This window comes from Paralichthys olivaceus, chromosome 6, assembly GCF_024713975.1.
Source record: "Paralichthys olivaceus isolate ysfri-2021 chromosome 6, ASM2471397v2, whole genome shotgun sequence".
In the NCBI taxonomy this organism is placed as follows: Eukaryota; Metazoa; Chordata; class Actinopteri; order Pleuronectiformes; family Paralichthyidae; genus Paralichthys; species Paralichthys olivaceus.
Window position 1 is genome coordinate 19,730,265 of NC_091098.1, and position 22,941 is coordinate 19,753,205.

General features: G+C 39.5%; 2 protein-coding genes and 2 long non-coding RNA genes across 4 annotated transcripts; 2 read left to right on the forward strand and 2 right to left on the reverse strand.

The window, feature by feature from the left end:
- The first annotated feature begins 753 nt into the window (after positions 1–753).
- On the forward strand, positions 754–1,854 carry LOC138410472 (uncharacterized). Its single transcript, XR_011243180.1, has 2 exons — positions 754–1,057; positions 1,740–1,854. It is a non-coding gene; the product is annotated as an uncharacterized lncRNA (long non-coding RNA).
- A 6-nt stretch (positions 1,855–1,860) lies between these two features.
- Positions 1,861–2,915, reverse strand: LOC138410471 (uncharacterized). Its single transcript, XR_011243179.1, has 3 exons — positions 2,779–2,915; positions 2,174–2,229; positions 1,861–2,001 (listed from the first exon to the last, which is right to left on the reverse strand). It is a non-coding gene; the product is annotated as an uncharacterized lncRNA (long non-coding RNA).
- Positions 2,916–3,213: 298 nt separating this feature from the next.
- LOC109635249 (cytosolic sulfotransferase 1-like) lies at positions 3,214–8,463 on the reverse strand. Its single transcript, XM_069526462.1, has 8 exons — positions 8,105–8,463; positions 6,426–6,564; positions 6,167–6,295; positions 5,309–5,409; positions 5,098–5,224; positions 4,909–5,006; positions 4,311–4,485; positions 3,214–4,230 (listed from the first exon to the last, which is right to left on the reverse strand). The coding sequence occupies exons 2-8, from the start codon at positions 6,562–6,564 to the stop codon at positions 4,118–4,120; spliced, it is 882 nt and encodes a 293-aa protein (XP_069382563.1). The 5' UTR covers positions 8,105–8,463; the 3' UTR covers positions 3,214–4,117.
- A 2,216-nt stretch (positions 8,464–10,679) lies between these two features.
- wdr46 (WD repeat domain 46) lies at positions 10,680–20,582 on the forward strand. Its single transcript, XM_020096314.2, has 14 exons — positions 10,680–10,802; positions 11,860–12,006; positions 13,533–13,613; positions 13,712–13,824; positions 13,943–14,030; positions 14,974–15,035; positions 16,139–16,243; positions 16,329–16,479; positions 16,926–17,161; positions 18,654–18,807; positions 19,146–19,293; positions 19,636–19,826; positions 19,928–20,041; positions 20,131–20,582. The coding sequence occupies exons 1-14, from the start codon at positions 10,731–10,733 to the stop codon at positions 20,248–20,250; spliced, it is 1,782 nt and encodes a 593-aa protein (XP_019951873.2). The 5' UTR covers positions 10,680–10,730; the 3' UTR covers positions 20,251–20,582.
- The last annotated feature ends 2,359 nt before the right edge of the window (positions 20,583–22,941 follow it).

A 22,941-nucleotide genomic window follows, 5' to 3' on the forward strand; every position in this document is an offset into this window, starting at 1 on the left:
AATATGAATTTAATTCTCCTTTAATTAACTCCCGATCACAAGTTTCATGGTAATGGAAAGTGAGCATATCTTGAAAACAGGAAACAATACATCACATGAGTACCTTTGAAAACCAAGTGATCCAGAGACATACCTTACTTACATTCTTCAGCCTGTCCTCCGATCGCTGATGATGTGTGAAGAAACTGTGTGTCCTTCCTCCCCTCTCTTTGAAAACCTGTCTCTATTTATTGTGATCATAGTCTGGGCAGTGCTTTAGTTTATTTACAACTTTTCCTGTTTGTCTGCTTTTACTTTGTCACTTTTTAAACATTTTAGTGTTTTTCTCCTTGCTCTTTTCAAAACAGCTTTGAGTCCTTGTGGCATAGAACACATCAAGAGACTCTGGTCCATGTTGACATGAGGCCATCTAGAGCTGACCCAAATACTAAAAAGCCTTGACTCCTGCCAGTAATTAATGGCCACATGAGTACTGTATGTAACTGTATCATTATCATTATTATTATTAGTTGAAGAACACTGAACCAAATTTATAACATGCCAAGATATGGTGTTAGACCCAAGCGGCAACATCCCGGGCTGAGCGCTGAGGCCAATACGGAAGTGCAAATAACTGCAGTTCACTGGGTGGCCACTTGAGGCTGGCTCCAAGAGGGAGTCAATTCCCATTGACTCCCATGTTAAAAAGCCCGACTTTAGAGCAGAATTAAACGTGTTTACAGCCTGGTTCAAAAAACGGGTTTAGTCTCAATCAGTAAGTTCTTCCTCCATGACAACTCTGGGGGGGGTGAATTTTTTTCTAACTCGCTCGTTTCGATAATATAGAGGTTTGAAATTATGAATAATTATCACTTGATTGACACGTGACGTCACCGTTAGCTCGTCACTCCGGCTGTTAGCCTGCGGTCTGCTCGGCTTCACCGGAGCTAACAGGCTAATCACCGTCACCGAGCACGAGTCTGTGGAGGAGTTTTCACTCACATGTGAACATCATCGTCTGTTGTTCGGCTGATGTCCTGACGGAGAAGTGGAAGACGTCTGTGCTGCAGTGTCTGTGGTGAGTAAAGTACTGTCTTTGATTTACGTGTCAGTAGTGATGAGCAGGTATCATTGTTACCTGGCTGGTTAGCTTAGCTCCGCTAACCTCCAGGCAAGATACCAGCAGTAACGGCGATGCTAACGGGAGGGATGGGAGTTATTAACCCGACATGAAGCGTCCACACAGCGGAGAGAGGAGCGTTAGAGTTTATGGTGATAAATCTTTTAAACTGAAGGCGACTGTGTGTTTAGTGAATATCATCAAGTTAGATATTTAACGTTATGTAAAGTTGTTCAGCTCGCCAACCTATTTGACTACGTTACTGTGAGTAACTTCAGTAATAATGTTTTATTAGATTATTGGTTCAGAAATAACGTTAGTGCAGCTGCTGCAGTGTGAAACTTATTGAGCTGGACTTTATTTATGAATGAACACTTTACCTACCAGGTATAGACCTGTTTTCATAACTTACTAACAATTAAAGCACATTATTGCACATGATGCATTACATTATATATGCAATACTTTTAATGTGAAATAACTCCATACTGCACATTCATTGTAGTACACTGTTTAATCCCAAACCATATTCAGATACATACTTAAATATCCACAGAATATAAGGACACAGACTTTGTTTGAAAGTAACACGTATCTCTGCAATAATGCCATACTTTTATGTTTCCTGTCATTTTATTAGAGACGGAGGAACCTGAGGGACACAGCTGTGCTGACCGTGTTCTGTCTCTTATGTCAAAAAAGAAAAGACAACACTTTTTATCTAAGGTTTATTAAATCAGAAAGTAAAAGATGAACATTGTTGTGATAGTGTTAATTTTACCAACCATAATGGATATAGAAATTGACTCAATATTATTATCATGTTGACCAGCCTGAAGCTGCCGATCTCCACCTTGTTGCTGCTGCCACAGTGGATTCTGAGGACATCAGGTGTTGCAGTGCTTCATGAAATGAAAAAAGTCATGTTAAAGGATGTTTTATGCTAAAATCATTGTCACATCTGTAGATATTAAGGAACAGAGGAGAAACATGATTATTTACAGATACTGTACAATACAATAATTTTGACACATGTAATATCAGCTGTGTTAAGCAGCCAAGACGGGTACTTACAGTTTATTCTGTGTTCAGCAGGTGGAAGCACCACAGATTTCAGCCAAACTGATGTACTAAAAGAAATAAACATTGTATAAATATATAAAATGTCTTTCTACCACATCTGTAATATTCAAGGGTGATAATCTCTCACAGTGCTGTTGATAACAGTCCACTTCAAGTCCCTCAACTTCTCACAGTGTTAAAACAGATATATAATATATATACATATATAATAAATATGAGCACTGTTTACAACAGTGGTGTGTGGAGATTATAATCACATCTAAACTGTCATATAATTACACATCTGCACTGAGTCTAATTCACTGTGAATTCATAACAGGCTAAAAAAAGAGGTTGTAATAGTAATGGCGGTTATACAAGTCTGTATCACATGCAGCTTATTAATATTAACTTATTAAAATTACAATCAAATGACAAAACACAACTCTTTACTAAAGCTAGTTAACTTGCTTCAAACTTCATTAGATGTGTTAAATAAACGGTGAATTACCACAATAACATCAAAAACCACTTGAGGAATGTAAGTATATGTGGTATGATTATGATAATAAATAAATCAATAGGTTTTGTTCTTGTAAAGTTTCAGGGTAACTTACCTCTGTTCGGTTCGATGTTATGACCGCGACCATCCCGGAGCAACAACACCGCAGCGCTAGCCGGTTAGCAGTCGCGGGTAGCATTTAGCCTAGCTCCTTAGCCTGAGCTAACCAGGAAACTATAAGCTCTGTGGGCGTGGCTCGGTTGTCAGTCTTCACTCGGCCCGCCTAGCGTCCACTCGCGCGCCGCCTTTTTGCCCATTTATGGGTTAGCCCGGAACTAGGAGGAGTCAGGCCCCGGCAAGATGGCGCCGGGTGAAACGCCCACTACGAGCCTCATTTTCACTCTACAGAAACCAACGGGTGACGTCACGGACAGTACGTCCATCTTTATATACAGTCTATGGTTAGACCTGGCAGAGGTATGAACCTTTCTATAATTTATAGTTATATAAGTGGCAAATTAAACCAAGAAACAGGCGGAGTGGAAAAATATGCAAAAGTTAGTTCCTTTAATTTAGATTGTTTCCAGGACCATGAGTTCACAGCTTAACAGTAGATACGGTACATTTCTATCAAATTAGGTTTGACAAAGTATTACCACTGGTGTACGAGGACCTAAATGGTATGGCTCCCACATACATTTCTTACCTGGTCACAGACTATAACACAACCAGATCCGTCAGATCATCAAGCACGTGTCTCCTTAATGTAGCTGGACTCAAAAGTAATCGAGGTGATGATGCACGGAGTCGCGATGACCCTTTTCACTGACCTGAGATCTGCTGCAACTGCTTCTTCTTTCAAAAGCAAATTTAAAACATTTTTTTTCTCTCATGCTTTTGGTAGTTGAGGTGTGTTTGTGTGTCATACATTTGCTCTTGGTTATTACATTGGTGCAGAGTTTCAATATGCATTTAAAACGATCTGCTGCAGCTGTGCTTTCTTTTAAAAGCAAACATTTATTTTCTCTCTTAACGGTTAGTGTTTGAGTGTGTGTGTGTGTGTGTGAGTGAGTGTGTGAGTGTGTGTGTGTGTGTGAGTGTGTGTGTGTGAGAGTGTGTGTGAGTGTGTATGTCTGTTGGTTATTTTACTCTAGTGAAGTGTCAATATGCATTTTCTATCCCATTCTTTTAATGGTTTCTATATTATACATACATTGAGACTACTTCTATATGAAATGTGCAACAAAATTTAAAATCGATTGATTAATAATTGATCAACATCACAGTAAAACATCAGGCTCATAGAAGTCAAAGTAAAGCTTCGATAATTGATCCTATTATCAGATTGATTAGATCATTTTCTTGTTACCAAAAATCGAAATTAAACATCTGTCTCACATTATTTGATCAAAGAACGGTTCAGGAATGTTTCATTAAGCAAACGGGCCAGACCTCTAAATCTCTGTGCGAAACTTCAGCGTGGGATTCTTCATCTTTTTCTTGTAGTCTTCGTCGAACTCTTCATTCTGAGCAACAGTGAAGTGGTTCTTCCAGTCACCAACTTTCCCTGCAGAGCCACAGAGTCTCAGTCAGGAAACATAATGAGATTAGTGATTATGGTTTGAGCAGATTTCTCCTTCACCGTACCTTTTCTCATGAAAGGAGACACCTTGTGGTCCATCACTTTAACAGTGGAATAATTGGCCATTTTGTCTTGTTTCATGTTTTCAAACTTCACTCCAGTCGCGATTCTTTCCTTCTTCTCGGCCGGAGGAGACAAACCGATGAAGGAACAGAGCTGGTCTATCTCTCGTCCAGTGTCCTGAACATATTGAACAGCCGCAGTGGCAGCACATACAGTAAATGCAAAATGACAAAACATTTCCCAGAATCTTTTAAAGGCATTTTATTGTGAACATTTTATTGAGCACAAAATTGAATTCAACTTCTTACTACTGCTGTATTATGCTCACTTGCTTTCTTGCTGAGAGTAAGATGTGAAGCCATATATGATGCTGGCTAAAAAAGCATTTTACTGACTGTACTAGTTATAGATAGATAGCAGGTCCTGCTCCTCTTCATCCATCCACTACATATCCTAGAGTCTCCTCCCCATCTCCATCACCTGACTCCCAACCTCTCCCTGCTCTCCTGCTCACCCCTACCCTGCCTCTGATGATGGGTAGGAGCAGATCTTCGCCCACCATTCATTTGAAAGCACAGACACAAACAACCCTCAGCTTACCTCAGCCAGGTCCTCATAGAACATGTAGTGAATATTGGAATATGACTTTTTCTTCTCCCACCAGCCGGTCACGTGGTCATACCAAGATCCAAACACCGCTAAAGCCACACGACAATACATGAAGGAACATTTAGAAAGGAAATGGGGGAACTTGAGACTCCATTTATATGAACACTAATTTGAACTCACTCTTTCCCTCCTTGAAATCCTGCAAGAAGGTGCTCCAGTCAACTGGATCTGGCTGGATGCAGTTCATGCGGCCAAAGTGAAAATAGGACACTGCTGAATCCTTTGCATTACGAGCAACGTAGATAATCTGCAGAGAGAGTCAAATAGAAAATATAAATATAAATAGGACACAAAGTTCGTTCCATAAATGATCAATCTCTCAGGGCTTTACCCTGCAGTTCTGCTCCAAGAAGGACTTTGGTACAAACTGGATTGGTAGATGAGTTTTAATTAGACGAGGAGTGGTGGGAAGTTGGTCCGCCAGGTCTTTGCCTTTATGAAGAGAAGGATTTGTCTGTGACTGATTAATGCACAATTAGACTTGTTTAAATACCAGAGAACAACATGATTTCAACACTAAAACTGTTGTCAGGTGCTTTATGGACATTTTAGATGGCCTTATGAATTTACACAATTAAAACTGGTGATATTGACACATGATCATCAAGCAATAGAAGGTCTTACAAGTACATATATTTGTCTGAGTAAATGTGTCAATACCTAGTACATATGTCATGGAGTGTGTGTGATCAAAACTGAGGATGCAGTGTAAACTGTTGTGGAACCACACTAAACAACACCATTTTAATTGAAAGTAGCTAAAGCTTTAACTGTTTGCATCTCTCTGACTGTCTGAGCTCATATACTGTATTTGTATATTGTACATACACAGTATTTTATCTCACTCTAGACCTTTATCAGGTATGAAGTTTAGTCACTTCTGATGCAAAAGCAGAGTTTTCATGAGATTCCAAGCACCCCTACAGCCAGAAGAAGGAATAAGGAGGTGCTATAGAGTCAACATGCCACACTCATGCCCAGTTTCAATATCAAATCATATCATTTACTAGTTCGAACAGGGGTGTAACATTTGTTTTGTGCATCACAAAGGTTATGAAAATGTGTCCACAAAAATATAAGACACAATAAAAATCCTGTCATTATGGCAATAAGTGACAATTCAAATTTATATGCAGACATTATTGTTTTACAATGTTACATAAATGTGATTGTGAGCACATGATTCAACCTTTAGTATGAAACGGTGCACTGATCTCCAGGAAGGGCACTCTCTCATGAATGGGGATGGATGCCATACGCTCGGGACACACCTGCTCAAAATGCAGCAAATCAAGGATATAAGAGACCCACGTGGTCCCTGGAATTAAAACACATATGCAAACATACTGTTGAGAGGCCTGTTCTGGGCATTCATCGACATAAAATAATGGATTCATGGGTATAACTGTGACGCCTCAAGTGCTGCGCTGTCAAACACACAACCCCACCTGCTTTAGGATAAGTAGCTATGAGAATATCATCTGGTCTCGCTACGAAGCTTTGTACGTTGTCCCAGTTTTCAGTGAAGTATTTGGACATGAAGACTCCATGGAATTCAAAGATTGTTGGTCGAGGTATCTGATCCATCTGTTGGAAAATATCAATATGACAATAACTTTAATGGTTAGTGCATTAAGGAGAAAAAAACAATCCTGCTGACCCCTGTTAGAAATAGAGGGAAATGCAAACATTGCAACATTTCCTAATAAGCCTATTAAGTGTTCCTTTGATGACATAATAGATTTGTTTCTGGCACCCTCTGAATACAATGCTTGTTTGCCTCTCTGGTTCACTCCTGTTGACTGTAATATCTACATTGAGGTGTGTGCCTCCAAGTTTTGATCAAAGGTCAAAGCCAAGTGGTAAGATGTTTATAGTTTATGGATCCTGGAAGTCTACTCTTGATTTGTGTTTTTAAAAAGGAACCTGTGACAGGTTGCACAACTTTCTGAAATGAACAAATGTAGGTTTGCACATTTTGCCATGTGCCAAGACAAATCTGACTTGACAAACAAGTAAAGTTGAGTTCAGGACAGAGGTTAAATTAGTTTACCATCAGTCCCCTAAAAATTCTGGATCTTATTCTTCAAGATTCATTAATTGTTTTCTGGGAAATCAATGAACAATGATTTCCCAGAAAAATGTTAAAGAAAAATGTTAAAGAAAGTGAAAATGATGCCCAGTTAACTAATGCAAAGATAAAACATAACATCCTTGTCGGAGAGTTAATTTCTATCTATGGTTATTTAATCCAGGTTAACTTTGCAGGATTCAGATGTTTGAGTTCTGTGTCACTTGTTTGCACCATATATGGCCCTATGCAAATGTATGGGATCAAATTCAGGTCAATTAAGAATTTGAACTTGTAAAGTGATGTTGACGTCATTTTCTAAAACGTTTTTTGTTGTAATTAAGGTTTTGTAAACCTGCAAAAATAAATCTGCAGTAGAAATACAAGTTTGCACATTTCTATTATTCTATAAGTAGTAACTGCAATGCAAGAGTTGTTTATTTCAGGAAATAACACACAGCTAACTACAATCAACTGAACTGAACTGAACTGAACTGCTCTGTGTGTGTGTGTGTGTGTGTGTGTGTGTGTGTGTGTGTGTGTGTGTGTGTGTGTGTGTGTGTGTGTGTGTGTGTGGTCTCACACGTCAGCTATTGACGGAGTCCCTTTGATACCCTGCAGCATTTTGAAGGAAGAAAGAATCTCTTTGTCAAACCATCCAAAACAAATAAAGATGACTGTTTTATTCTATTTCTGATGTGAGTCCACATCGTCCTGCAGAAGTCAGCTGAGGCAAAGTAACCTTCAGAAGCTCAGTCAGTTCACAGCTCTTCACCAGGACGTGTGTTTTACAGTGTAGAGCAGCTTGAGTCAAACCTTTTTCTATTTTCTATCATGACAGAAGAACCGAATGCAAAATTTACCACAAAGAACCTGTGGTTTGTTGTGTCAGGTTTGCTCTGATGGTTCCGGGAACCGGAAACTGCGAGAACTCGACTCGCTGCAAACTTTCACACAGTTTACTCGAGAGAGGATAACACGTCGATCTGCAGCCTGCAAACCTGACAAACTCTAAACCTGAGAGCACTCGTTCGGAAAGTAAAAGTCTTTTGTTACCTTCAGTTTCCACAGCAGAACCTCCTCTTCTGAGATCCACTCGGGAGTCGTGATTTTAATGACCGCCTCCCAGAGAACGCCCAACGAATCTGTTATCAAGAATCTACAGTGTACATCCAGTACACTACAGACTGTTACCTACAGTGTTATTCTTTAATCTGCAGTGGAGAGTCTGAAACTTCTTCTTGTTCTTTCTCAACCACTTCTTGATCTCGACGTGAAACGTCCTGAGGTGAATGAAGGACGTGAAGAACAGTCTAACACTTCATCTGTGAGGAAACATGAGGAAAGAGAATCTGACTTCACTTCCACTCTTCTGCTTCTCAACCAACTTTATTCATAACACTCAGAGGGAAAAACTTTGTGTCTTCAATTTAAGTAAAGTTTCAAAACAGATTCATGCCCCTTTTTTACATAACATCTCATCATTTTATATGCACACTACATTTAACATCTATCTATCTATCCATCTCTATATATCTATCTTTCTATCTATCTATCTATCTATCTATCTATCTATCTATCTATCTATCTATCTATCTATCTATCTATCTATCTATCTATCTATCAATTTATATGGTGAGATATATGGTGCCTCATTCTTATATAAAGAGAAAGAGATGAATAAAAGTAAATCTCCTGGATGATGTGAATGTTCCCACAGGCTGATTCATTGAGAGGGAAATATTAAAAAAGTACAAAGAACAATGAACAAGATGCAGCATGTTAATACTGTGGAGCAAAGGGGAAATACTGTTTCCAGATGTGGAGACTGAAGTCAGATGGTTCAAGAAAGTAACATGCAAGGCTCATCTTAAGACAGAGAGACAGTAAATAGGAAACAGGCAAACATGTCGGTGGTGTCCTAACCAGAAAAACAGATGCTGTTAAAGAGAGGAGAGATCTTGAAGAGAGGAGGGGTTGAAAATGTTTCACCTTCTTCTGCTTTCATGCACAACTACATTCTCATTCCATGCTTAACAAGAAAATTAACTCCATCAAAGTGAAGCCCACAAAAAGTCTGGATTAAGTTAAATGCAAAATGCTGCTTCGACTCTTCTCTTTTCTCTTCCAATGTACATTTTTCTCTCAGGAGTTGTTGTGTAACACGCTCCCGTTCGTAATTGGAGCCCAGTCTCTCCAGCCCCCTGTTTTCCCAGAAACATGTGGAGCACACATATTTAATGTAAATGTGAAGGAATTGCTTAATACCATTGAATAAGACATTATCAGACTCAACATAGTTCAAGTCATGTTGGCAGATCTGTGTTTGTGTGAATCACAACTTTGAACAAGAGAAATGACTGGATAACAATTTCATATAACATTGAATTGATTTCATTACGAGAAGTTCTTTTAACCTTGTGGTGCTAAGTGAAATTCTTTTGAAGAATCTTGGAGCCTCAACAGACAAACAGTGCACTTAAACAATATTGGCCATTTGGGAACTGTCAAAACATACGCTACTCATTTTGAGGTCATACGATTTGGTGAGAAGAGAATGGATAAGCACAACTGCAGTTAGATGTTCTTTTAACATGCATGGTAATAAATGGAGGAATGTCAGTCATTCATCCATAAACTCACAGTTACCATATATTGTAAAAAGGTCAAACAACTACAAAGAGTTACAAAGTAAAATGTCTTCAAAGAGGCAGAAAAACAACCACAAGAATGAGAAAATTAAGTTCATTAATTTTGGATTGCAAAATATGACAATTCTAATATTATAGAAAACTTTTGAAATAGAAATATATAAATAAACTAATGGACAGATGTACGGAAGCCCTAAAGGGTCCTACATACATAAATTTTATTCCACCCGTTTTTCCGTGATAACGAGATAATTTTCCTCCGCTTTCCCGTGATAACGAGAAAAATACCTCGTTATCATGAGAAAACGATCTTTGTTATATCGAGATAACGAGATGATAAAATTAAAAAATCGATGGCCGTTCTCGGCTTCCGTAGTCTTCTCAGATGACGCACACTAATGTGTACATTATCTATAGCAAGGCATAAAGCTATTTCAGCCTGTGTCAGGCCTTGATTGAAGAGATATGTGATGCGGTGATCGGTATTCTCCTGCTACACTAAATGATGTTTCCTGCAATGATTTAATACGTTTTGTTTTCTCGAGATCTCGAATTAATTATCTCGTTATCACGGGAAAACGGGTGGAATAAAATGTATGTATGTACGACCCTTTAGGGCTTCCGTACAAACGTGGAAATAAATTAATAAATAAATGTAGAAATACATAATAAGCCTTTTCCCTAATTTATTTATGTATTAACTTATTTACTTCTGCATTAATTAATTGATGTATGTAAGTATTTTAGCAGTTTCAATAAAAAAGATAGAAATTTGTCCAATTGTCCTTATAATTCTAAAGCCTAACATCATTCTGAACATAATTACTTACGTAAATACAATTTAAAATTACACGTTTGCATGTGTAAAATGCTTGATATATTTTATTCAGTTTTGTGTAACAGCAACTTAAAATATAAAATAGATTCAAAGAATTCATTAAATGAAATAAAAACAGAGCAGCGAATATGAAACAGGAAATGACGTGTTTCACATGCGGCCTCACAGGGACTGACAAACGTATACAACAAAGATGGCGACCACCGGCGAGGCGGCAGCGACCGATCCACACGTGGAGAATAAGGAGGAGAAGAAGAAGAAGGAGGTGATTATTATTATGTGATTAGATCATGAGTGAAAATGTTCGTCAGTAGAAGAGTGTCGGTGTTTTTATATAAGCAGTTAACAGACACACAGTCACAGCAGGTTAGCGTCAACTAGCGCAGAGCTAATGTGCTTCTCCAAGCGAACACACGAATCTCTCTGTGCTCCTCCTAAAGTCAGCTCCCCTCACATGATACCTGTGTGCTCCTCCTAAAGTCAGCTCCCCTCACATGATACCTGTGTGCTCCTCCTAAAGTCAGCGCTCCTGACATGATATCTGTGTGCTCCTCCTAAAGTCAGCTCCCCTCACATGATACCTGTGTGCTCCTCCTAAAGTCAGCGCTCCTGACATGATACTTGTGTGCTCCTCCTAAAGTCAGCTTCCCTCACATGATACTTGTGTGCTCCTCCTAAAGTCAGCTCCCCTCACATGATACCTGTGTGCTCCTCCTAAAGTCAGCTCCCCTCACATGATACTTGTGTGCTCCTCCTAAAGTCAGCTCCCCTCACATGATACCTGTGTGCTCCTCCTAAAGTTAGCTCCCCTCACATGATACCTGTGTGCTCCTCCTAAAGTCAGCTCCCCTCACATGATACCTGTGTGCTCCTCCTAAAGTCAGCTCCCCTCACATGATATCTGTGTGCTGCTCCTAAAGTCAGCTCCCCTCACATGATACCTGTGTGCTCCTCCTAAAGTCAACGCTCCTGACATGATACCTGTGTGCTCCTCCTAAAGTCAGCTCCCCTCACATGATACCTGTGTGCTGCTCCTAAAGTCAGCTCCCCTCACATGATACCTGTGTGCTCCTCCTAAAGTCAGCTCCCCTCACATGATACCTGTGTGCTCCTCCTAAAGTCAGCTCCCCTCACATGATACCTGTGTGCTCCTCCTAAAGTCAGCTCCCCTCACATGATAACTGTGTGCTCCTCCTAAAGTCAGCTCCCCTCACATGATATCTGTGTGCTCCTCCTAAAGTCAGCTCTTTTAACATGATACCTGTGTGCTCCTCCTAAAGTCAACGCTCCTGACATGATACCTGTGTGCTCCTCTTTTACAGCCTCCGGTCCGGTACTGGGAGGAGAAGGGGAAAGATGAAAAACAAGCGGAAGGAGACGGAGGAGAAGCTCGGCAGCAGAAGGAACCCAAGATGAGGAAAAGAAAGCAAGAGGAGGCTCAAAAAGGGGGAAAGAAATTCATATCAGGAGTAAGAAATCATTTTATTGGCCTTTTTTTTTAAGTTCTAATCTCCACTCATAAATTCTTACATCACAGAATTAGTTTTATAATTATAATGATAATATTATTATTATCATGAGAGAAGGAAAGTGGTTGTGGTTGATCAGCTCAGCATCAGAATGCCGCTGTCACCCGTTCGATATCCTCTCATGGTGAAAATGCTGATGAACAACTGCTGTCACCATTCAGATCGATTAAAATCTGTCTAACTGAAGAGTGGTGGTCTGATGTCTGCATAGCATCGCAGTATTTGTCCGTCCAAACCAAAAGCATGTAAAGATTCTTATTAATGGGAATAGATCATTTGAATATATACGTTTTCCTCTTTTTGTTTGTACTTAATGTTCCATGACATGATTTTTCTCCACACTGCCTGATGCTCAGAATATTCTGAATACTGCAGTACAGTGGAGTAAGTATTCAGACCTGTTATTTAAGTAAAACTACTATGCTACATGGTTGAAATTTTGAAAGTAATGCATTAAAAATGTTACTTTTACTATGTGAAACTATGTAAGTATAGTCTGTAAAATGTACAATAGACTAATGAACTATTGGGGCCGATTTAGGCCTGATTCTGGCCCCCTAGAATTAAAGGAGAAATCGGGTCTGGAAAGTTGCTTGGTACATATGTTTAGTCCAGATTATCTGATTGTGTGTTTCAGAGTCATTTTTAATTATCAAACATGTATGATATTAAGAATTTATAAACAGGATGATTATGTCAGTAATTTGTGAGTGTAACCAATGAGAAAAAGGATGAATATAGCTTTTGAAATGGCGACTGCGAAGTGTGATGGACAGCTGAGTAGAAGGAAATGCATATCGACGTGTTGACAATTAATCCCACCTCCAGTTTACACAGAAGAGTAGCAATGTTGATTGTGTCTCCCCAAACATTCTCAGAGTCAGAGAGGAGGTGTTAGGTGGTGTGTGGAGATTCACTTCCTCTAATGTTCTGGGCCATTATCCAATTGTAGGATGGACCCCGGACCAAACAAACACTCTGTCGTCCTTTGTTATTGTCTTTTTCTCACCATTCTGATATGGAATAATATACATCGCTACTTTCTACTGTACAGTATTGTCCATAATCCATCAGAGGGTGTAGTAACCTAGTTTTTTCGACAGTGCAGCCTACAAGGTTTTCAAGTTAACTGCAAATATTGAGAGACCCATTGAAATTTTTTGCATGAACTTTTGCATGATGTCTTCATTTACATCCTTTGCCGCAGTCGTAAGCTGATAAATTTCGTTATACCTGAAAGAGGCTTGTATTCTTTTTAAATGTATGCTTTGGTTTTTTCTTTGAGCAGTTAACCACTTATCCCTCTAAGTTTTAAGATTATATACTTGACTCCATAATCAATTGAATGTCAATAAAAACTGAAGACATTGTGCTATTTTAAAACTCATCCAGCTGTGCATTAGCTGCAGCATTATTCTAGTGCCAACAAAGTAAATTCTGTGTATTTTCTCTCATACTCCCTTTAGAAATCAGACCCTTTCCCTGGTCCTGCTCCTATTCCACAAGACAGGCTGCAGAAGTTCAAGAGGAAAGAGAAAATAAAAAAGGTAAACAACCCTGTCTGTCACGGTCTCATATCTGGTAAGTAAAGGATATTATGGTTGCAATCAGCCAACATCTCATTTAAAAAATGCTCTCTTCACAGCGTCGGCAGCAACATTACAAGCTGAAAGATGTGATATCTCGCTCCGAAGAAACTTCAAAAATGGCTCAGAAACAAGCTGCGCGGTTTGACCTCCTACTCCCAGAGGACGCAGGGTAAAATGTCTAGTTTTCTTCAGGTCACTGTGGACGATGTGACCAATTAAATTAGGAAAATGTCCCTTAAAGACTTTGATTGAAAGCCTGGGTTTGATGGGCTTCTCTCTGATCTCAGGTTTCTTGAAGGAGAGGAAGATGAGGACACATGTACGATCTCTCAGGAAGATATTGCAGATGCTGTGGATATAACATCTGGAACAAAGGTGAGTGACACTAATCATGCCCCAAGTGAGAGTGTTGGACAAGTTCACTTCTGATTTCCAAAAGCAGGAGCCTTATTCATTACAACACAAGTTGTGCCTTGTGTTTTCTTTCAACAACAATTGGTATCAGAAAAAAAATCACCATTATCAATTACATCAGACATTAAGACATCAGCGTTTTTGGAGACAGGTATATGCATCAGTAAAATAAAAGAAATAATAAGAACACCCTTTTTCTCAAAAGAATTCACAGCATTTTACAATTGGATAAAGAAATCAACAAACAACTAAACAGAGGTGAAAATATAAACTTTAAAAAGAAAAAAATCACAAGAGGACACTTTTGTTGTTTTCTGTCTCCAGTACAGTTAAACATCAATAAAACTTTATGTAACTTTATTGTTGTGTTTTAACATTACGCCCCCTTGGTACCAGTAGGCTGGACATTTTACTACCGTGAGCATACATGTGGGACATGAAACAATCCAAGGTCCTCTTGTTATGAACCAGACAAATATACAACAGCAAATTTTGATTGGATTGCATTTAAATTCCTAAATTAAGATCCTTTATTCGTCCCACAGTGTGGACATTTGCTGGGTTGCAGCATCAAAGTAATGAATAAATAAACATGCAAAATAAAAGCAGGGAATTAAATAAATATATTCATACATTCAAGAGAGTGCTCAGAGAGTGTAAACCTTTACCAAGACTAACGCCTATTGTCGTAAAAGTGACAATATTCTTTGTTCTGCTTCCTTGGGTCACGCGCCACCCACAAAATGTAATGGAAAGTGTTTCAATAGTTTTTGTTTAATCCTGCCCACAGACAAACAGCAATAAAAAACATAAACGCATCATCGGAGGTGATTAATCCCCCTTTCATCTATTGTTACCTTTTTATTCATTTGTTTCTACGCTCCCCCTCTCTCTCTCTTTTCAGTATTTTAACCTGAAACTGTCTCAGTTCGGTCCATATCGAGTGGATTACAGCAAAACTGGACGGTCAGTATCACGCACTCTTCACTCACTCAGGCAATGTGTACCGTTTGACTTTGTGTTCTTTTAATGCTGTCATTGTTCACGTCACCAAACAGTTTAATGTCACTGGAAGACAACAGCTACTTTGATTCAGTAACGCGAAGGTGAAAGCACAGTTGCTCCATGGTGAACGAAGAGTACAGAGAAATTGAACTATCTATAGTTTTTCTTTAAACATACATAGCTTTCATTTTGCCACATGATGGCAGCACACAACATTGACAGATGGGCCTGCCACAATATATTTGAGTTTCACAAAAAAAATATAATAACAATAATAATTGATTTTATCTATTTATTTATTTATATAAAAAGTTATGAGTTCAATAATATGTCAGTCAATTTCATGTTCATCTTATTTTGGCAAATGTTGCTAAGTGAATTATGTTTGAAGGTCTGGGAGAGAGGGAGTGGTGGAACTGATTTTTTTTTTTCTTTACTGAATACAAACAATTTATTTTACCTTAGAAGATTTTTTTCATATTTTCATAAGGCGTCCCCCTACCATATTGCGCCACCCTATTTGTACTGCAGCACATTGTGCAAATGTGTGACTCAAACTTTGCACAGCTACAACAGTTCTTAGGTAGTTAATTCAGTTGGGTTCAGAGGTCAGTAAAAATAACACCCTGAAAATGTACACAAAGTACATAACTTAATCTGCCTTAGATAAGTGCCTGAGGGTTAGTACGTAGTGTTAGTAACGTTGACTGTGCTAGAAGTCAAACCAAAATGAAACTACTCTGACAATAGTTCCACAAATATCTTTTAAGGAAAGAATATGTTGTTCTGTCCTATTTTGCTGGATGTAAAGTTTTGTGGGGTTTTCGTTGGCTCATGCATCATCCCTGCACCAACTTTGATGTATATCAGTTTTGGACTTAAGCATTATCCTGTTGACATTAGGGACAAGTGTGGAAAAATGACCTGAGTAAAAGGCATCAAACTGTGACACGATGGTTTATTTGGAGTGTTCATTAATTTACCCCTGAAGAATTTAAATCCAGTATTCACTCTGGCTCTCTGACAGGGAAATGTTCCACTGTTATGCTCTTTTTTCCCCTCAGCCACCTTTTGCTTGGTGGGAGGAGAGGCCATGTAGCTTGTATAGACTGGCAGTCCAAACAGCTGATGTGTGAAATTAACGTGATGGAGTCTGTCAATGATGTAAAGTAAGTCACCCAACACGAAAATGCAATGTTTTAGTCATGCTACATATTCACTATGTTATATTAAACCATTTCTGCCCTTATGTAGGTGGCTTCACACTGAGAACATGTACGCAGTGGCTCAGAAGAAGTGGCTGTACATTTACGACTCCAACGGAATAGAGCTTCACTGCATCCGCAAATTCAATGACGTCCTTCGTATGCAGTTCCTCCCATATCACTTCCTACTTGCTACAGCGGTGGGTTCATTAAAATTGTGGTGTATTGCATGTTTGTGTTAAAGATATTACCAAAACATATTTGAAGATATTTACCACAGACCCTGATGTTTTTTGTCTCACAAAAGTTGTGAATTATGATTGTAAATATAAATAACATCAGATGCATAAACACATTTGTCTAGAGGGTCATTTTGACAACTAGATAGAAAAAGTTGAGACATTTCCATGATTCAAATCAAGCTGAGTTTGCTATCAACAGTTCCTGTATGCAGTGTACCCACTGATGTACACGGCTGTTGCTGTATTACTTTGTTACTGAAGAAATCTGAAAAATGTGATGATTCTCAAGCAAGTTCATGACCTAAAAGGAAATCCCTTTTTGTGATTTCTAAGCAGATTTATTGTTGTTAATTTGAAATGGATAGTGGAGATGATGACGTTCTATTGTCACTCTTTGTCTTCAGAGTGCTACAAGCTTCCTACAGTACCTGGATGTGTCTGTGGGAAAGGAGGTGGCAGCCATCTGCACAAAGACTGGCCGACTGGATGTGATGTGCCAGAACCCTCGTAACGCTATCATCCACCTGGGACACCCCAACGGTACAGTCACCCTGTGGTCGCCCAACCAGAAAGAAGCCCTCGTCAAGATGCTCTGTCACCAAGGTGGTGTGCGCTCTGTCGCCGTTGACAAGTCTGGCACGTAAGTCACTTTTAAACCCCTGACCTCATGTATGATGGTTTTTATATTTCATTTGAAGGCAGGAAGCTCTGGTTACTGGTCTGTTTACTTTACAGACTGTTTGAACGTTAACATTAATACATTAACTTGTCTGATTAGATTATATGAACTTTATTGATCCCAGTTTTGTTGCAGCAGGTCAACATTCACAAACAGTAAGAAAACAAGGAGACAAAGTGCAAAATTGTTTGACATGACTTAAAGGTACAGTGTGTAGAATTTAGTGATATCTAGTGTTAAAATTGCTTGTTGCAGCTGAACACCCCTCACCTCCCCCTCTCCTTCCAAACATGAAAAAGAACCTGTGGCAGCCTTTAATTTTCATAAAAACTAAAAAGGTGTTTAGTTTGTCCAGTCTGGACTAATGTAAAAAAACATGGCGGCCTCCGTAGAGAGGACCCCCTCGATGTAAATATAAAGTATTTAAATATAAAGGGACTTTTCTGGGGTAAAGAAAACTACAATTCATACAATTTAGATGAAACAAAGTAGTGAAAACATCATGAGGATTATTCTACATTAAATATCTGTCAGTAGTTCCCTTTCACCTAAATCTTACACACTGGACCTTATAATTATGACTTTATGTGGAAAAATGAGTATGAATATAATATGAGCAAAATAAACAAATAAATTGACAGTTATTGCAGCAGTAATTACTATTAAGTACTATTGTACAGTCTCATTGCTGTGGGCAGGTAAGACATCCTGTATATGTCCTTGCGGCAGCGGAGCCGATCTGCACCTACTGGAAGTTCTTGTCTGAGGTTATTCCTGACGAACAAGGTTCAGCCAGTTATGACTTCCAGTTTTCTGAAAGCTGTTGAAAGGAGAATTCAGGCAGCAACTGATGTCTTATGCATCAAGGAGACCAGAAGGAAGAACAATAAACAAACTCTAACAGAGTAACATAAGCAATTGTCGCCCCCAAGTCTGAAGATGTCTCCCACAGCATCCCCATATACAGTATCTCCCTCCACTTGCATCACCCATTCCAACAGCACATCCATGAATAGCTAGAATTGTTGTCACTCTCTGTCACATGTAGGTGTTCACATCCTATTGGATAGCTATGCCTAAAGTATGCATTCCTAAATCACGTTGTGTCCTTGTCACTTGCCACTGGTGAAATACACAAAAGAGTTAGAGTGTGCTTCTATGTTATGTAAATGTTGGTGCAGATCCAATATGAAAAATTGTTATTGCTGGTGTGTTACTAGCTTAAGCACATCATGTCTACACGCATATGTCCAAATGGTTCACATACATACATGTCTCTGTACATGCATACAGTGGATCACGTGTTCTTACCAATGCAACCGTGAACATGTCAGCCCAAGAAATCCATAAATCTGAACAGCTTTGTTATCGGGTTAAATTTTCTGTTGGACCAATGAACTGCACTCTCCACATTGATAACTTTAATTATGGTCTGCTCGTCTCTTCTTGGCAGATTCATGCTGACATCTGGAATGGATAAAAAGTTAAAGGTGTATGACATTCGAACCTTCAAGCCCCTCAAGTCCTACTTCCTCCCTGCTGGAGCTTCCTGTTTATCACTGAGCCAGAGAGGGCTGCTGTCTGCAGCCACAGGCGATATTGTTCAGGTCATTATCACCGCCACACTGCACGATTAATGATTTGTAGTTAAAAACACGTCCAGCGAACACACGGTCATGCATTTTAACATTGTAGACGTGGTTTGTTTTAGATGCACACAGCTGGATATGTAAAGAAAATAAAGTATTCTTTAGTGGGGAACATTCTAACTGTAGATAAAGGATATTGAAAAACACATGTCGTGTCTGGACAGTCACACTTTTGTTTTTCGGGAAGTGATATCTATCTATATGATGTCTTGGTTATACATTACAGATCTTTCATACGTAGGTAACCTTTAACCTGTATATCACTGATAACGTGTCTGTAAAATGTCTCTGTGTAGGTGTACAGGGACGTGTGGAACACTCCAGTAACTAAACCCTACATGGCTCACAGGGTCCGGGGAACAGCATGGGGGCTGCAGTTTTGTCCCTTTGAAGACGTCCTCGGGATCGGACACGGAGACGGCTTCACTAGCATGCTCGTACCAGGTTCAACTTGATTTTCACTCACTCACTCACTCACACACACACACACTCACACACACACACACACACACACACACACACACACACACACACACACACACACACACACACACACACACACACACACACACTGCAATAGATCACACCCACACACTTCAATAAACCAAAGAACAAGGGTGCACCAAATAGGTCATGGTCAAAACATCCATATGACACACACAGTACGTCAGCCCTAAATGATAATCATGGTTTATCTGACTGTACTCAACCAGTCATTTTTTCTGTGTATTAAAACTGTTCTCATTCCATCTCTACCTCTGTTGTCCTCATTTTAAAAATGTTCAGGTGCCGGTGAACCTAACTTTGACGGTTTGGATGCTAACCCATACCGCAGTGTGAAGCAGAGGCAAGAGTGGGAGGTTAAAGCTCTGCTGGAGAAGATCCAGCCAGAGCTCATCAGCCTGAACCCCAATGAACTGGGTCAAGTTGACCACGCCACCTTTCAACAAAGGCACCAGGACAGAGTCACAGCTCTGGTCAGAGTCCAATTTAGATTTTAAGATACAAATCTGTACAGTTTAAAATATCTGTTAATTTTTATTACAGCCTTCTAAATTCCTTGTATTTGTCTTCTCAGGGCTTTGACCCACTTGCCAAAGAAAAATTTGTTCCCAAGTTTAAGAAGAAAGGTCGCAGTTCTACTGGCAGTGTCGAAAAGCGCAAGAAGAAAGTGGCTCACGAGGACCAGAGGGTAAGTAATCCAAAATAAAGATGATGTTTGATTAAACAACAAGGTGATTTTTCACGTGGCTCATCTTTCTCGACTTGTTTGCCCTGCAGGATGTAATCAGGGAAACTGTGGAAGACAAAATGAAGATGGCAAAAGAAAGAAAGGAGAGGAAATCAAAGACGGTGGAATCTTTTGGCCTGAGATCTGCTCTGGACAGATTCAAAAAATAGAAAAGTGGGATCCTTTGTGCCGACCGGACGTCAGTGACATTCTGTGGGAGTGACCTTTTGAACTTCATATAGAGGACACATTATTGGACACATTTCTCCAACAAGTGGCAGAAATTCTGGGTATTGTCTACTAAGAGAAGCTCTATTCAATGTAGTCTGAATCGATTCCTGTCTACATGGGTCGATGTGTCGGGTGCCACGGTGGGCATGTTTGTTGCTTAGAATTTGTTTAAAGTTGTATTTTTTTGTCATCTGATACAATTTTCACTCATTTTTGAGCAAATGTCAAATGTTTTATATTAATGTCCTAAAAATAAACAACATACTGCCAAGCCTTTGGATTCAGTAATCTTTATTATCCCAAGGGGCAATTTGCTGTACAGCCATCAGTCAGTGCATGACAAAAACAGACAGTCCACACTATATAAATATCTACGATCAGAGGGAAGCAACACTAACTCTTGAAGCAGTGAATGACTCAAATCGGACAATACTGACTGAAAATATAATATGCTCAAACATTGTCAGCACATTAACACAATGACTCTTCAACAGCTCCTTGGCTGGTGAGCATCATGTCCAAAGCCATCCTATTTCACAGAGCCACATTTCTGAGGCCCTGGACGCTGGTAGAAAGAGATGAAAACCCAACCCCCGCTAAGAGCAATCTCATCCATCCTGTGTCGGTTGTTCACAGTTCCCCAGCATGGGAAAAGTCCTCCAAATCCTTTGAAGACACTCTCACTGTGGAACGCTTATATCTTCATGGCACATAATAGTGAGTGCAATCTGTATGGAAGTAAGTGAGGTTAGGTCTCTCATTGTTGATCTTTCCTCGCAGTTGTCTTCATGGCTGCATACCATGCATTGACATCAGGCTTTGTCTGTCCAAACAAGAGTTTTCCTTTTTTGTTTTGCCTATGATGCTCAGTTTGGTTTGGTGTTGTTCCTCCTGCCAAGGTTTCACATGCCATAGCAATGGTGGCAGGATGATGACGACAGTGAGCAAGAACAGGGAGCACATCTCTTCCCTCAAACTGCATCCCAGTCGTCCCATCAGGTATCACTGTTTGTCTGTCGGTGTCATCGTTTATCAGCAGCTTCACCCTAGCCAACCCCCTAATCAATGTGCTGCTTCTTCTTGAGATTAGAGATGAGATTTCCCGTTTGTCCCACGCCAAAATTCTATCAGCCACAAAAATATCCACTTTTTACTTGCCCTTATCTGCAGCTCCTGTAAATACAGAAACGCCTTGGACAAGCAGAATGTGCTTTGCTGCAGCTTTTGCAGAACCCCCCCTGTGAAACTGAGTTAGGATCTTCCGTATGTGCTTCACATTGGTAGATAACAATCAGTTTGGATAACACCACAGCATCAATCAGAGCAGCAACCCTTGTATGGTAGGTAATGGTTTTGAGAATTTTCCTTTAGCCCAAAATCTGCCAAAATCATGTGCCACTCCCAATGCATACCTGCTACCAGTGTATATATTGATGTAACAGAGGTCATGTGGTTATTATTCCACTTTCCACAATTTGTTTATTTTATGGTTGGGTAATTTAGCTCAAAGGCGCCCTCCTCCAGAGTGCCGTACGTTGCGTCATTACGCACTCCTGGAAGGAGAATCAGACCCATGAACAGAAGAGAGAAGCCAAGGAAGGAGGGTGGCTGCGTTGGATGTCGACACACCGAAACTGTCTTGGACATTTTACCATTTTTGTCACTCATTCTCATTCCAGTGTATGTCTGACAATGATAAAGTCTAATCAGGAAGGAGCTCAACAGTCCTAATTGCATTTATCACTTTAGAAAGTCTTTTGTGATTTACCTTTAAACGTCTGTTTAAATCAACATTAGGATCAGATGTCTTTTCCCATCCAATAACCCCTTTTGGTCCAAAGTTTCAAAACTTTCAATACAAATTTTTCTTCCATAAGTAGAACATGGGGATCAGAATTTGATACCCTAAACAACTTTTGCCGGTGAGTCAATCTAAGCTACTGAGACAACACAGTGATTACTGTTCCAGTATAACCAGCCAAACCTATCCTTGTCTTTAATCTAACTTTCTCTATCACATTCTTAACCTACGTACTCTAACCTTCTCTACCATTCTTCGTGTTCTCATAACATCTGTGATTACATCTGAGTGAGTGCCTCTGCATCTCACAAGAGAGTGTTATTTACAGAGGTAAGGGAAGAGTTCGGAATCTTCCATTGATATACATATATCAAATCTTCTTTTCTATACTTAACAAACTCTGATGTTCTTGGGACTCTAGTTACTCTAGTTATCCCTTCTGTTTTTGAAATCAGCATAATACTCAATAAACACATTAAATCTCTACCAATACAATCTATCAGCCAGCGTGGTGACAACAAAAATTAATGTTTAAAATTAAACCTAATCATGACAATGGTACAGTGTATCTCTCTATCACTGTCTTACATGTTGCTTCACTTGTTTGAACTCATTTTTGAACTCGCATTTGTTTATATGCATCATGTGAAAACTTAACAAAACTCAGTGAGCCACTTTTTTCTGACCTTTTGGCAAAGCTCACAGTGAACAATAGCCTTCTTAATCATCTGCTCTGTGTCTGACAGTAATTCACATGGTGTGCGTGTAATCCTGTTCGCCAACACAGATTTTTTTTGGTCACCAGGCGGCATAGGTTCAAAGGTTCCTC